Raw genomic sequence first — 15,313 nt, 5'->3', positions numbered from 1 at the left:
AATATTTATGGAATCTGTTACAGATCTAAATAAATAAAAGTTATTTCTGGTACATTCATATGGATGTTCTTTGGGGAATCAAAAATAGTTCACCTGTGTCATCACTCTGAATTGGCATCTTTATTTTTAAGAGGGTGCCAACTACTGTTACTGAAGGTGAGTGCATGCAAATGAGCCCTGCTATGGGGTGGCATCCTGTCCGGGATGGGTTCCTTACTTCACCTATGGCGCTTCGTACCATTGAATTGGCACATGGGCTGCATTCTTTTCATCTAAAGGACGGAGATTAATGTGCAACAGTGGGTTTATCATATAACAGCAGTAGCTAATCACTAAATTAGAACCTAAGTTAGCCTTAAAAGAATTGTATTCGTCGTGCACTTTCAAGTTTAAATTGCTGCAATGCTACATCTTAAATGATCTGTGTTACTGTCAATCCTTTGCAGGTAACACTGTGCACTGTCAGTCTAGATAAGATTGCTCGTTTAAAATTACTTCTTATAGCGTCTTACTGTGTTTAAAGTTGAACTCGTTCGTCGGTTTCAGAACCGCACATTTAGCATTAAATAAAGCAAACAAGTAGCCGCCCGAGAAACAAGCGATGCAAGCCCATCCCTACTGCTCATGGCACATGCAAGACTAACTAGCCTCCCGGCTCCAGCCACCTACCCACCTCCCGCCGCCCATAGAGGATATTTGGTGGGAAAAACACGCAGCTTCTCCAAGTTCGGCCCACGATGTGATTAGCTGCAGCGCGGATCAGTCACGCCGCGGTCCTTCCCACTGAGCTTTGACAGCGCCGCCGCACGCCTCGGCCGAGCGTTTCACCCTGCACAAGGCTTCGAATGAGCCGCGAGAAGAGCACGCCGCGCGGTGCAGTGGATCGGGTTTGCGGGGCGTCGAGGCAGCGGCTAATCCTCGTCGGTGGGTTTCACAAGCTTACAGCCAACCCGGTCCTCCGATCCTGCGAAGCGGATGCCGCCGCCGAGGTGTAGTGCGAGAGCTTTATTCTTGTCTGTTAATTTTCTCACATAAGAAAAAGAAAGGGACGAAGCTGGACATGCTGCTGTGGCAGGCGCTGCGAGCAACTTGAGTCCGCCGGGCTGTTTACACATCAGTGATGAAGAATACGCACACGCATCTTTTCAGCTCTTTAAAACCATGACGGAGCTTCTGGAAGGGACAGCGAGGCATCTGAGGTAAGACGCGGAAGCAAAGGTCTTGGAAAGCGCATCCCGCCGATGCGCCTACAGCAGTGTGCCGCCTGGTGAGCCCCTGTAGTGAAGAACATTAAGTAACGGAAACAAAGTTTATGCATTTGAATTGGATGCTGCGGGCTAACGGAGGGACGCAAGACTGCGGCGCGTTCTAACGACACGTAATCTCGCATCTGGAGCTTGCTTCAAGTTTGAGACTGCTGCTTCCGTTACGTGCAGTTTTGTTTTCCCTCCTCTTCAGTTCGGCTTGCCATTCTCATTTTCAGATCGTAAATGAAGCGTCTGGCATCAGGACAGGGTCTATCGTTTACGAAAAAAGAGAGGAGTGACCCCTGGCAACAGCAGCAGTCTTAGAACGGGAAATACAGTTGTTTTGAATTATTTTTACTGTGAAGGCTGGGCGCATTTTCAAGTAGATTACGCGAGTGCTTGTTTTGGATGTCTATGAGACATGCCTTGCCTGAACTTTTTCACGGCAGCAAGATAGCAACGTTGTGAAAATTGACAGCACATTAAAACAGTAACAACAGCAAAACAAAACGAAGACATCAGAGCAAGAGAATTAAAGGTAAAGAGAGCGTAAAGGACAGAGAAGGAAGGAGTCTGCTAACCTGACAGCAACCTCGCGATGTTCCTCCGAAAGTTACCGGGGGTGTCCGCCTCTGGGATGGGGCTTCGTCTATCTCAGAAATTCGTCTTTTTGGTATTTCTGTCCGGTTTGGTCACCCTCTGCTTTGGGGCTCTGTTCTTTCTCCCCGATTCGGCTCGCCTTAAGCGAATTTTCTTATCCGGAGCGGAGACTCAGACCTTGGAAGCGGCTACTCTCGCCAAGGAGGGCATCAGAAAGAGCGACAAGAGCCATGATAGCTTCAGAGACTTGACACCCGGAAAAGGGGACCCCGGCGCTCTCGGCAAGCCTAGCAAGGCAGACAAAAGCGGAGACAAAAATCCCGAAGAGCACAACTTGCCTAAGGGACCGCCACAAAAGATACGGCAAACGGTGGGCGCTGGACGGGAAGACAGAGGGGGGGACACGGAACCATCTGAACGCGGCGCATACCAATACGACTACGACAAGTTTAGGGCATGTCTGAAGAAGCCAACCCTGGGTGCAAATAGAGGTAAACCGAGCGACCCCCAGAGCCAAGCAAGGAGAGCGAAAGTCAAAGAGGTACGTACCCGAATACCCGCACATAACGGGAACTGAATGGAGCTGCTTCGGATTGGGCACTTCGTAAAGCGCAGCGCCGAGTTGTAGAAGGAAGGGGCTGTCTTCTGGTGCGAATGTAAACTCGGGGATCCTGGTGGGCTTCAGGGCTGTGTGACAGCGCGAGGCGCAACGGGATCGGCAAAGAACTTACTGATGAAGTAATTGTATCAAAAGGTTATGGGGGACTACAGACGTGATAAGCCGAGAAGGTCCACACAACACAAAAGAAGGGCGGAGGTTTTGAAAGTCTAAATAGTTAAAACACTATCTGACAGTGGTAAAAAGATCACTGAAACTGAAGGACTCAAAAGGTCTGAGAGATTAAAGGACTGACAGTTACTGGGAACGAGCAGTGTTACAGGAATCCCTTATAATCAGACGGGCCAAGGCGGTTATGGGCACAAGGACTGGCAAGGCTTTGACAGAAGCACTGATAGGCTTGGATTGTTGTAGGATTATTTGATGCCCTAGTATGAAGGGTTAGAGAGAGCTCAGAGTGTTTACAGGTTTCCCACACCTTGAATGCTGCGTAATTAAAATGTATTATTATTAATGCTGTGAGGGATTTTCCACCTTCTTACATTGATGTCATTATGGGAACCGGGCAATGATAAAGTTAGAGGATCTTGAATGTTCTTTGCGAACAGGCATTGTTTACAGAGACAGCACAGCGGAGGAGTTGTTTGGGTCTGAGATGCTTTTAGGAGCTCAGTGGAACTGTAGAGCTGCTGGGCTATCTGTTATTATGAGGGTGTACTTGAAATTTGGAAGGGTTTGAGAGACCCCGTGATGTTCTCAGCTATTCAGAAGTTTAAAAAGACTGTCTGGTGTAATTAGAGGCACTGAAGATTGGTTGGGGGCCATTCTTAATGCTGATAGGTTAGTTCATAGGATTACATGACTTCTTGATGCAATAAGGAACAGGCAGCCTATACTGAATGTAATTTTAATTATTGCCGCATCTACACCGTCCCCTCTCTAAGGGGTTTGGAGAACTATGCTGGTGAAAATGATCCCTGATGCTGCCGAGAATGATGAGAGCTTGTCGTTTTATGCATTTCTATTTAACATAAGGAGTTAGGAAGCTTTACCAAGGTTCAAGATTTACTAGTGGTCAGAGGCGGTCTTCATTTTTGATATCTAATATTTCCCTGTTGCCGAGAGTTTGCACATAACTGCTTGAACTTCAGATGCTGTGGAAGACTAGCAGGAGGTGCAGCGTGCATCATTTCGGATAGTGGTAGGGACATATACAATGTGTAGGGTTACTAGGCTCCCCGTGGGGTCTTATGAATATGCAGGGTCCACAAGGCTGGTCGTTTTGTGCTTACTGTGAAAATGTGCACTGGAGCTGGAGACCCTAAACTGAATTTATTTCTACACCCCTATTACTTAATTTCTTTCTATACAGATAAACTTATACAGCAACATATTTCAATTTAAGGTATCTTTAAACCATATATCATTCTAGTATTCGTGTCAGCATGGATTACCTTATCCATGCATTTCAGGTAATTGCTATTCTTCTAAATAAAGTAAAAAAAAAAGTTGTATTGCAGTGACATTTCAGAAGGGCTGAACCATTTTATAGCAAAATATGCTGTGAAACTGCTTGGCTTTTAGCAGCTCAGCTCGAACACGTCTGGAAAGGAGCACCAGTTTAATGGCATGTGATTCCCAGAAGATTTGATGTCATGGTGGCAACTTTATTATTTATTTATTTTTTGTTCCCTCTTCAAGGTGAGGCTATTTCTAAGAAAGGGGAATTGGGATTTCTTGGTTATGCGTCCAAGTGAAATGTGACATTCTTGCTAAGAGTCCTGCCAGTCTGCGGCATGATGGCAGCTCCAAGCTGTTGCCGCTTGTCAGTGGTGTGTGTGCCAGTCAGCCTGGTACACTATTGGTTTTGACTGCCACTTGACCCAGTGTGACAAAGTGATTTGGGGAGTCGTGAATTTAGACCCAGATGAGAGAGTGTTATAATTGAAAAGCTAATCTCAGAAATATATGTAATTATTTCCCCCAAATTGTGTCACTTGATCGAGAACAAAGGGCATTCTGTGCACTAAGATGGGGTCTTGGAGCTGCATTATGATTTCTTTTGAGCCCACTCACTCAAAGTAAAACACCTTGCTGTATAGCATTTCCAGAGTACAAAAAATAAATGAATAAGGCCATGGCAACAGTGAACAAAGGGAATTTAATTAGCCACCACTACAGTATATAAAATTGTGATTAGCGTAGCATAGTGTTTAATGTCTCTTATCCTCCAAGCTTATCTGCCCTTTGACTTGCCTGTGTACTTCAGGGCAGTGCCAGTCCATTGTGCTATGCCATCACTTTGTGTCCTAAGTGGCTGACCTTGCTGTCACTCACCAGTCAGTCATTGCCTTCTAATGACTATTTCTGGCTCAGTAATGTTACATTTCATTTTATGTTCAAGTATGTACACATATTCAGTATTGCAGCTGCAACCAGCATGGAACCATCTTCAGGGTTTATTTCATTTTTTTGTGGATATTTTTATCTAAAACTACTTATAAATCAAAACTGTGTAGTAAAGTGTTTCTTCAGTGGGAGCACCAGCAAGTTAAGTGACTCCCAAATATGTCAGCGACGGGGGTTCAACAGGCCGATTGCTGTTTACGGTACATCACCCTTTAGCCAGCAGGCCACACTGTCATTCTGTAAAGTAAACTTGTTGTAGTATTGAGGGACAGATATGAAGTAATCTCTTTGGTTTGTTTTTTTCCTGTTTTAATGATGTAACTGTAACATTGCTGCTTGCTGATATGTCACAAGTGAACTTCACTTTGTTTACATAGTGAGAGTTTTGTCAGCACACCAAAGTGACAGATTATGACAGTAATATAGATAAATATCCTGTGAATTAAAATATTAATGGGAGTGGAGTACTTTAAATTCAAAGGGTTATTCCAATAAAACAGCTGACATTTGTGAAAAATAAATAATACAGGAGGATGTATACACCATTCACCTTAATTAAAGGACAAGTGTCTGTGCGGCCTGTTCTGCGTGAAGGCAAATAGAGGACCAGGTGATGAAATGTTTGCCAAACCAGAAACGAGTCAAAACCATAAATACCAAAGCCTAATCTTAAACCAATCCAGAAATCAAAGTCAGGGAAAGACGTGGTAGAATTTGAAACCAGAAAGTAGAGAAAGAGAAAGAAAGAAAGAAAGAAAGAAAGAATATGAGTTTGTATTCCAGTCACGGATACCAAATGAATCTGGAGTTGAAGGATTGCGTTGATGAATCAAGGTGTGGTGTTGTGCTAAATAACATTCATGGAAACCAGGGGCGACTTGACGGTAACTGCTGGTGCCCGATTGTAAAACAAAATATGTCAGGGCACTGTGAATAAATAATCATTGCTTTTACATACAAAAAACCCACACAGAAGGTGCTAGAGAAAAAGCAGCCTAAATTGCCATGAAATATGTTTGAAAATCCTCAAAATGCACAATTCATAACATGTCTGTCTGGTTACTATGTCTCTTTAATTCCAACAGATGGCCCATCATAAACATTTGTAGTAATAAAATTCATTGCATTTTTCATTTCAACAGATGGCACGTCACAAACAGTAACACTGCCTTCATGAATGCCATACCGAATGGCATATAACATACACATATGCATTGCATTTGTCATTCCAACAGATACTGCATCATAAACATTTGTAGTAATGTATTTTTTTACTGTAAATATTGTTGATGCTCCATCTGTTGGAATGACAAATGCAATGCAGTTTATTCCATCCATCCATTTTCCAACCTGTTGAAACACAGGGTCACGGGGGTCTGCTGGAGCCAATCCCAGCCAACACAGGGCGCAAGGCAGGAACCAATCCCGGGCAGGGTGCCAACCCACCGCAAGACACACACAAACGGGCCAATTTAGAATCGCCAATGCACCTAACCTGCATGTCTTTGGACTGTGGAAGGGAAAACATGCAAACTCCACGCAGGGAGGACCCGGGAAGCGAACCTGGGTCACCTAACTGCGAGGCAGCAGTGCTACCACTGCGCCACCGTGCCACCCAATTCAGTTTATTGCTACATGCATTTTAAAATGCATTCCAGTAGATGGTGCACTGTTGATTAGTCAGATTTCTGCCTTAGACAGGTAGCAGAGATGATTTTCTATGTAATTTTTGAAAAACAACTTTGTGCTGAAAATGATATTCTCTGTATATGACTTGTTAATGGAGTATTTTATCCAAGTTGCAAATTAACTAAGAAAGGACAAATGTCAGAATATATTGGCAGTTTGAATAATAGCGACACATGATATTTGAGTGAGACTGATTAATATTTCATTGCATGGATTGTTCTGGAGAATTCTGTTAAGAAGATCATTAATTTGTGATCATTAGTGCTTGAATTTTAAAGTATACTATGAAAAGAATAAAAGGCAAAGAGGTTGTTGTCTGTGTGTGGTAAAGTAAGGAAGGGAACAAAGTGATGCAAGATTTGTTAATGAAGGCCTTTTCTTGACACAATCTCCTACATGACATGTTTGATCTAAGATGGGTTTTTAATTCAGTGGTCTTTTTTGTAGGCTATTGCATCCTAATACTGGACAAAAGAACTTAAAAAGGAACTTTGTTACCTCAAATGTCCAAATTTCAATGACACATTTGACATTGGAGCCATGTCTTGGTTTGGAAGAGCTTTTCTCATCAGGAAGTGATGGAGTGACTGAACATTAAAGGGTTGTGCAAAAAAAAAAACAAAACAAAAAGACCACAAACCAGTTCTTGATGACCCAAGTAGCAAAAGAGAGAATTTGGTATTGCGTAATCTATGCACCGTATATACTCGTGTATAAATTGGGTCTTGAAACTCGAAAAATCGATCATAAAATCAGACCCCAACTTATATGCCAGTTCAAAAATGTGACCTCTACATTTTTTTTTTTTTTTTGCCTCCTCCAATCTTGCACCGGTTTCTCAGACACATCGAATTTTGTTGCACCAGCGCAGTTACCAATTTCTTTCTCCACTTCAATGACTTTTAATTTAAAACCAGCTTCATATTTTCTTCTGATCGAATGCTCCATCGTAGATAAGGGATGCTCTTACGATAAAGGTGTATGAGGGTGTGAGATACAAAAACACACAACAGTGCAAACGTCACTTCACAAATAGTTCAGGGATTACTGTGTGGTCACGTAGGCACAATACATAGAAAGAAAAGGCAGTTTGCCCCGTGGTTACTTTCTTAGGTGGGCATTAGCATATCGTAAACTCCTGGACCAATATTGTGAGTTTTCTGCATTCGACTTGTACGACTGACATTATAAAATCCCAGAAATCATACATTAAAATCAACTCCTGACTTATCCACGAGTATATACGGTAGTCTCCCAAATGACTGACCAATTTCCACCAAGTTTATGTTATCTTTTTGTTTGTAGTCATTACCATCCACATCATAAGCTAAACACCCAGGAGAGAACTTTGTTGGTTCAAACGTCACATTATCAGCAACATTGTGGGGATCAATTTGTGATGTTTAGATGTGTTTGTAGTTTCAACCCACAGTTTGTTTTGAGGAAGTCTACCTGATATGATACATGGAGGGGAACATGAATGTGATGTGTGTTTGGTCTTTAAAGGGCTGTGCCAAAAAGTACAGAGGCCAAGAGGAGATAAAATGGGCGGAGAAGCATAATTTAATGTTGAAGATCTTGAGCAGTTTCCTGCATTACCTGTCAAATGATTGACACATTTTTCCCCAACAGTTGATTATCTTTTTGTATCCTGCCAGTGAACTTATTGAAAAATTGACATTAGATGACAAAAGTGGACTTTTTGGGGTAAAATGTCATATTAGCATTGGCATGATATTTGATTCCATAGATTGGTTTAGAACAGTATGTGGCTGACGATTGGAGAAAATGAACTTGACTTGACACAGTTGCAAGCCAATCCTAGAAGAGCTAAGGTAAGGCGATACAATGTGTAAGATTTGTTACTTAAAGGAAAAATGAAATACTTTTGTTTTAAGTGTTAGTTGGGTGGCACCGTGGTAGTACCACTATCTCAGTGTAAAGAGATTTGCGACACTAAATTGGCCCAAGTATGTGTTCGCTGTGTGCTTGTGTGTAGTCGCACTGCGATGGACTAGCACCCTGTCCGGGGTTTGTTCCTGCCTTGTGCCAAGTGCTGGCCGGGATAGCCTCCTGCACCCCTAATGACCCTGGTCTGGTTTAAGAGGGTTGGAAAATGACATCTTACTTACCTCAAGAGTGTTGTGGTGGTGATGCCCAAGAAAATGTTTAAACAGAGAACAGAGTTATAACCTTTCTGGTAAAATGAGGCGATCAGTGCTGGACAATAGCAAACAATATTAAAAATGGACATGAAAATAACCTTAAATTGATTGTGTTGTATAATCAACTTGCCAAGTCATCCAATCGTATGCTTAAAATACTCCTGAAAAATCGGAACAGTGCTTGCATAGGAAACATGATCACCTGGCATTGGCATCAAGAAGAACTGTGAAAATTTAAATGTGCAGCAGATCACAGTTTGTATCTGAAAAATTCTTGACTTTTTTTTCTTTTTTTTCTGTTCGGTCACCTTGGCACAAAAAGTCGGAGGAGAATAGACTAGAAAATATAATGATGTGAAAGATGGAGTGAATGACTGTGCTCTGTGTGTTTGCAGCTATTTAAAGAAGAGGGCCTAAAAACCAGTCAGTGGAAGACTGTTTAGGACTTTAATGAATAAACAGTGTTTTTTGGTTGTCTACGCTTACCATTTTAAGATTTGAATTGTTACCTTTTGTGCGGCCCCTGAAGTTTGGCAGTTGTTGATATTCTGCTTGTCAGATAAGACCATCTGGACTCTCGCTTCCTTCTCCCAAAACTCCTAGCACTGAAACCAGGGGTTTACCACACAGATTGTGCTGGGGCCAGAGAACTGCAAACAGTTCACGTTTAATTGGGGAAGGGGCTCCTTGTTCCTACTGAACCTTCCTCCTGAGGGACGTATAAAATGGCAGCGAATTTTACGAATCTGGATGTAAAAGAAGGCGTCTCTTACTAGACTAAAGAGCAGCTGTTAATCCTCTCTTTGATTGTGTGTGTGTGTGAGTGAGTGTGTTGTTCATGTTATGTGTGTTTTTTTTTTTTTGTCCCCCCCTACCTCCATCTTTCTAAGTGGACTAATTAGCCATTTTAAATCTGTCACTGAAGTGAGAGTTTCCAGACTTGAAAATTGAAAGAGGGCACTATAGCTTGAAGGATAATGAGCGTTTTTCTCCTGACTTAATGGAATGAGTTCTCCCGTGTGACTCCTGCAAGGCTAAGAAGGCTGTTTGGCCCGTACGTAGGTTTGCTGGTATCTGCTGCGATATCCCTGAGCTGTCTGACAGGCCCCGAGCTGCTTTAACTTATGTCTTAATAGGCTCTGCCCTGCCGCTTCTGCTGGTTTTTTTTTATTTTTAATTATAACTTTGCATATCCTTTCACTTGTATGTGACTTACACGATGAATATGGAACAAATGGTGATGACTGAGCAGCCTGTCATCCTGGGAAGGACTCTGTGACCCTCTGACCGGCCATTCATCCATTTTTTTTTTTTTTATAAGCTACTTTTCCTATTTCTCAGCTGTATGGGACTGGAAATGGATCAGCTGACTTGGCGTGAGACATCGGCAGGACACAAATACTCCCTAACACCCCGTGTCATTGGGTTATGGGAGGACAGCACTTGGAGAGCTCCACGTGGATGGTGAATGGCCCGGAAACTGAGCCCAGGCCTTTGGAACTGTACTACAAAGTGATCTACTATGCCACCCTGGACACAAACAAATTACTCCGTTACCACATTGGGTGCGTTTCCTTAGGCACTGCCCGCTGTGAGCACACGAAAGTGGACTTACCACAGCGATTCGGCCATCACTAGATGTGCGTCTTACTTTTCTGCTTTGGACTCACGCAGCCATATGCCGTTGTTTTTTCCTCCCTGATTTATTCTCTGCTTTCTTTTCTCTATTGTATTTTTTTTTCCTTCCCTCATTTTTATGGGAGTAAATAATTTTGTAAGGACTCCCATTATAAATGCTGTCTGGCACTAAAGTTTATTGTGTTATGAAGCAGATGTTCCTGCTGACAATTAAAATCATTTGTCATTATTCCACAAACGCACTGGGCTCGCAGCGAGCGGCTTTCTGCCTGATGACCTTTGCATGGAGTCTTTACTTGTCCTCGCTCATTAGTGCCCACTCCTAGACAACCTATTGATTTCAGGTAGACAAACCGGGACGCAAGATACTGATTAACGGCTATTATTTAGAGAAATAAAGATGCACGCAGCATTCTGGCCTTTGTGTGTGCCCAGTGACAGTGGTATGACTTTAGAGGGGACAGTCTGTGTGGTACAGAGAGTCGAGGAACTCTCCCACCTCCACTATGTACCTGACAAAGTGGGCAAACTTTTAAGCTGGAGAAATGGCATCCTCAAAGGCGTGTTCAGCATGGCTCAGTAAGTTATCGCAGGGCTCTAATGAGTCAGCGAGTGAGCCGCCTCTCACAAGGTGGCAATGTTTGCAAACACTGGTCATGGTTGCCCTCCCTTCCTGCGGAGCTGTTTTAGGTGTGACTAAACAGACTGTGATAATTACTGGTGAAGGCAGTAGTTTGCTCAAGTCGCAGATGAGAAAGAGAGCCTTTAACTCAGTGTATGGATATTCTTTGTTTGTTCATCAGTTTTGGCCTGTGGTTGTCCTACAGGAGCTATAGGTATAAATAGCAGACACCATTCTGTGGCAGGGATGCCTTCAAGTATCATAGTTCCTTAAACTTAGCAATGATGTTGGCAGCCTAATGAATGCATTACTTTATGATACTAGCACAGAGTGGCTTTGTCCGTGTAGGACACATCGGTTACCTGCCACCTTCTAGGAAAACAGCTGCATGATTTGTTTCAGCTTTTGTAATAAAAGGGGTAACACACTGAACAATGCTGCTTTCTCTCTGATCAAGAAGTCTGGTTTTGACTCCTGTGCCCTGTTGTTGCCTGTGTGCCGTTTGCATCGTCTCCCTATGCCCACAGTGGTTTCCCTCCCATATCACAAAGATGTTTTGGTTGTTTTAATTTAAATGTGCCAGGTGTGCACCTGAATGTACACTGCGATGGACTGGCACTTTGTCTGGGGTTAACTCTTGGTTTGAGCCTGATGCTGTCTAGATAGGCTCCTGCTCCCCACACCACAACACCTATCTGGAGTTCAAAAATTGTGAGGGTGAAGCTGTTCAAATTACTGGATTAGAATTAAACCAAGAGATGGGAAATAGGTTGATACGGTGGTCTTTAATGCTCTATGCTGGTATCCGAAATGTTGCCGAATCAAATCCCTGGTATTGCCAAAAGAGACCCAACTCTGCTGGGCACTTGAAGCAAGACCCTTAACCTGCAATTGTTCCAGAGGTGATGCAAGATGGCTGACCATGTGCTCTGACCCCAAGGAGTAAGCATAAACTAACAAATTCTTAAGACACAAAAATGTATAAGGCAAAATAAAGGGCAGAAAAAAACATTCTTATATAAAATAAATATAAATCTATCTATCTATCTATCTCTCTCTGTCTGTCTGTAGTTGCCCACAGTGTTTTAAAGGATGTGCGGGGACGCAAAGCTTCATTTGTAAACGTGCACATGAAAGATAAATTCCCTGGGTAAATAACAGTAGTTAACTGCGTTGTTGTGGATGACCTGAACTCTTCAGGCGTATGCATTTTCTTTACTTTAAAATCTTACAACCTCACATTAACTTTAAGCAGGCTATGTAGAATTGCAATGTGCTGTCTGCAGTGGTTGTAATAATTAGGTTCTGAGATTTTTCAGGTAAGGGAAACTGAGGTTTTGAGGTTAAGGTTGTTACACTCACTAATTATGATGCCGGAATGGGATGACGTATTGCATGTTGATTAGCACTTGTAAGAATTTCATTATACTGTCTGTGTATATTGACAATAGGGACTCTATAAACCCTATATAGTGCTATTCATGTCTATATCATTTATTGGTCTTTTTACTATTTAAATGTATATTCCAATGTACTGTACTGCCTTACATGCACTCAAGACTATTGGTTTTAAAAGGTCCCCCCTTCCACCGTTACCAAAAAGCTGAAACATATGCAGTATAACGCACTGGTAAGGCCTCACCTGAAGTAATGTGTATGGTTTTGATCTTCATAAAAAATAAATAGACAAAGCAGTGCTAGAGAAAGTCCAGTGAAGAGCGACCTGAATGACTCTGGGACTAAGAGCTGTGAGGAATGAACAGAGAATGAAGAGTGAGTTGAACTGAGGTGGTATTATTAGTATTTAAAATTTTCATTAAATTAGTGTTTGCTATTATTATTATTAAATTAGTGTATAAGTGAATTAGAAAAATTGTTATTTTAAAATCAATTCTTCAATAAGAACTAGTTGGAAGTTTGAAAAGAGTGCATTTTACACAAATGTTAGAAAGTTTTTCTTCACTTAAAGAACCAAAGACACATGGAATAAATTACCAAGTAATCTGGTAGACAATGGGAGTTTAAGGTCCTTAAGTCTCAACTTGGTGTTATTCTGGACAATCTAGAGCAGTGTTTTCTATTACTGCCGGTTCATGGACTGGTACTGCTATGTGGAATATTTTTGTCGTTTCATGAAAAACATTGAGTTCCCATGTCATGTTCTTTTGACAAAACAATTTGAACAAAAAACTTGGGTCATGTTCTTTCTGGATGCTCAAAAGTCAAAAGGATCCGTCCTCCAAAGCCACTGTCACCCTCTGCCCATCCAACCCCTACCCCCCGATTGAATCTTAATACATTTGAACACTCAAAACTATGAGGTGGACCACAGTCCGGCCTTTGCCTAATGTCAGTAAATCTTGATGCCTGAAAGTAACTCCACACACTCTCCTGCTCTTTGATCTAATGTTTGTAAACCTGGATGGTAAAATCGCACTTAGTACCGGCACTTATGTGTGTTTTCACGTCAAGCACTGGTTTGGACAAATTGTGATACAGAGTTAATGATTTAATAAGTATTTTCCACCTCCCTGGTCTGTGAAGATTTTCTCAGTTTTCTGCCTTTCTACAACTCAAAAAGGTTGAAAACCGCTGGTTAGATGAATAGGAGTGGCAGGCTTGTTGGTCAGAATGGCCTTTTTGAATTGTTCTAATGTTCTTACCATTTTGCTGTGTGCTACTGGCAGTTTTATCTCAGCCAGGGTTCTTATATGTGTGTATATATAATACTAGGCGACTCGCCCGCCCCCGTGTTTGGTTTACCGGATATACAATTTAAAGAGATTGTTATTTTCATGGGAATTGTTACATTTGCATTATTTTCACTTTTACTATAAAAACTCTTGTAAAAACAATACTTGTTCTTTATTTCCGGCCCCTTGCATGGTTACATCTCTTTCTCGCCAAACGTATAACACTGTCCGCGTTGTGGGGGTTGGGGGAGGGGGCAGTTGAATGCATGCTAAGGAGATGCCGTTGGATCATTTGCTGTCTTTTCGTTGCTTGCGAGCTGCCTGTTCTGCTTGTCGCATGTCGTTGTTTTAAGAGCTGGGAGCACATGATGCATGTCTGCCAAATGGAATCCAACAACTTTCATGTTAGATGTCCGTGGACTTGTTTTAAATGATGGATCACTGCCTTGTTTTGCGTGACTTTGTAAAAACAATAATTATGCTTTATTTCCTGCCCCGGCCGTGGTTAAATCTCTTTCTTGCAGGTCGTATAACGTTGCTCGCGGATATTGCAGCTGATGTTGTGCTGCCCTTCGATCATTTTAAAGTCTGTACAGCCGCTCTCCTTTTTGCCACTTCGTGTCTCTGCTGCTCGTGATCATAAATATACACCTGACTGAATTGTGTTTTCTTTGAAATTAAACTTGTTGTGGCTTTAACTGTTGCAGGACCACAGATTCTCATAGCATATGGTCCATTATTGTGTAAATCTCCTTTTTGTGCATTGAATGATGCGAAAGCGAAAAGACTTTGTTTTCTGCTCTTTGCCTTTTATTTCTGACCTTGCTTTGTCCTGCTATTTTTTCAATTACACCTGGTCCAGATGATTAATTTCCTTTTGTTTGCACTAATGGGACCTTTTAATCGTCGACGTTTCATTTATAATGTATTGTCCTTTATACGCTTTATATGCACTGAGACACCTGTATCTGTGTGTGCTGCTTCCCTTTACATGACTAGTTTTTTTGTGCTGGCGGTGCTCTGATATTGCTTGTAAGTAGGGCGTGTCTTGCAAGAATCTCATGTTCTATATTCCCGCAATCTTTTGTCTCGCGGGTCTTTTATTTGTTTTCTGTGATCTTAATGTGAAGATCACGTATCGTCTCCTAGTCATGCCCTCCCACAGGATTTTTTTTATAATAGATATATATATATATCTATATAATAAAAGCCCAGCGCGGTGTCCGTTTCTGGGTCCGCGTTCCTTTTGGCTGTATAGCTGCCCCGTACAAAAGCCCCAGTCCATCCCCTCTCAGAATTCCTGCTTACCCCCTCCATTCTTTCCCTTTTGCTTTTATTTTTCCTGTTTCCGAAAATCTTTTCAAAACAAAAGTAAAGAAATAGACAGAGCGTCACATTAACGTCTTCTCCCCTCTGCCTATTAAATAATCAATAAAATGAAATAAAAAAATCACGAAAGAAACAGAAACCACAACCTACCCTTACAGCGTCCACCGCACTTCTGGCGTTACAGCCAAACACGTGGTGTATGCAGGTTATGAGGTGTGACGCTAATTAACGCCCGTACTACAACAGATTATACTGTTGATATACTATTTACAGGGATCAAATCTTTTGGGGAAGTTCATAAC

The 15,313-nt window shown here is 42.0% G+C and overlaps 1 protein-coding gene across 1 annotated transcript in view; it reads left to right on the top strand.

Annotated features, from left to right (window-relative positions):
- The first annotated feature begins 691 nt into the window (after positions 1 to 691).
- Positions 692 to 15,313, top strand: part of LOC120518147 (mannosyl-oligosaccharide 1,2-alpha-mannosidase IA) — a 534,215-nt gene continuing 519,593 nt past the window's right edge. The window contains exon 1 of the mRNA XM_039740772.1: positions 692 to 2,388. Within this exon, the coding sequence (XP_039596706.1) occupies positions 1,846 to 2,388 (543 nt within the window). The 5' untranslated portion in view covers positions 692 to 1,845. The remainder of the gene's footprint in view (positions 2,389 to 15,313) is intronic.

The sequence above is a fragment of the Polypterus senegalus genome, chromosome 17, assembly GCF_016835505.1.
Source record: "Polypterus senegalus isolate Bchr_013 chromosome 17, ASM1683550v1, whole genome shotgun sequence".
Classification (NCBI taxonomy): Eukaryota; Metazoa; Chordata; class Cladistia; order Polypteriformes; family Polypteridae; genus Polypterus; species Polypterus senegalus.
The sequence above is the reverse complement of the archived record's forward strand: the minus strand, read 5'-3'. Positions and strand labels throughout refer to the sequence as shown.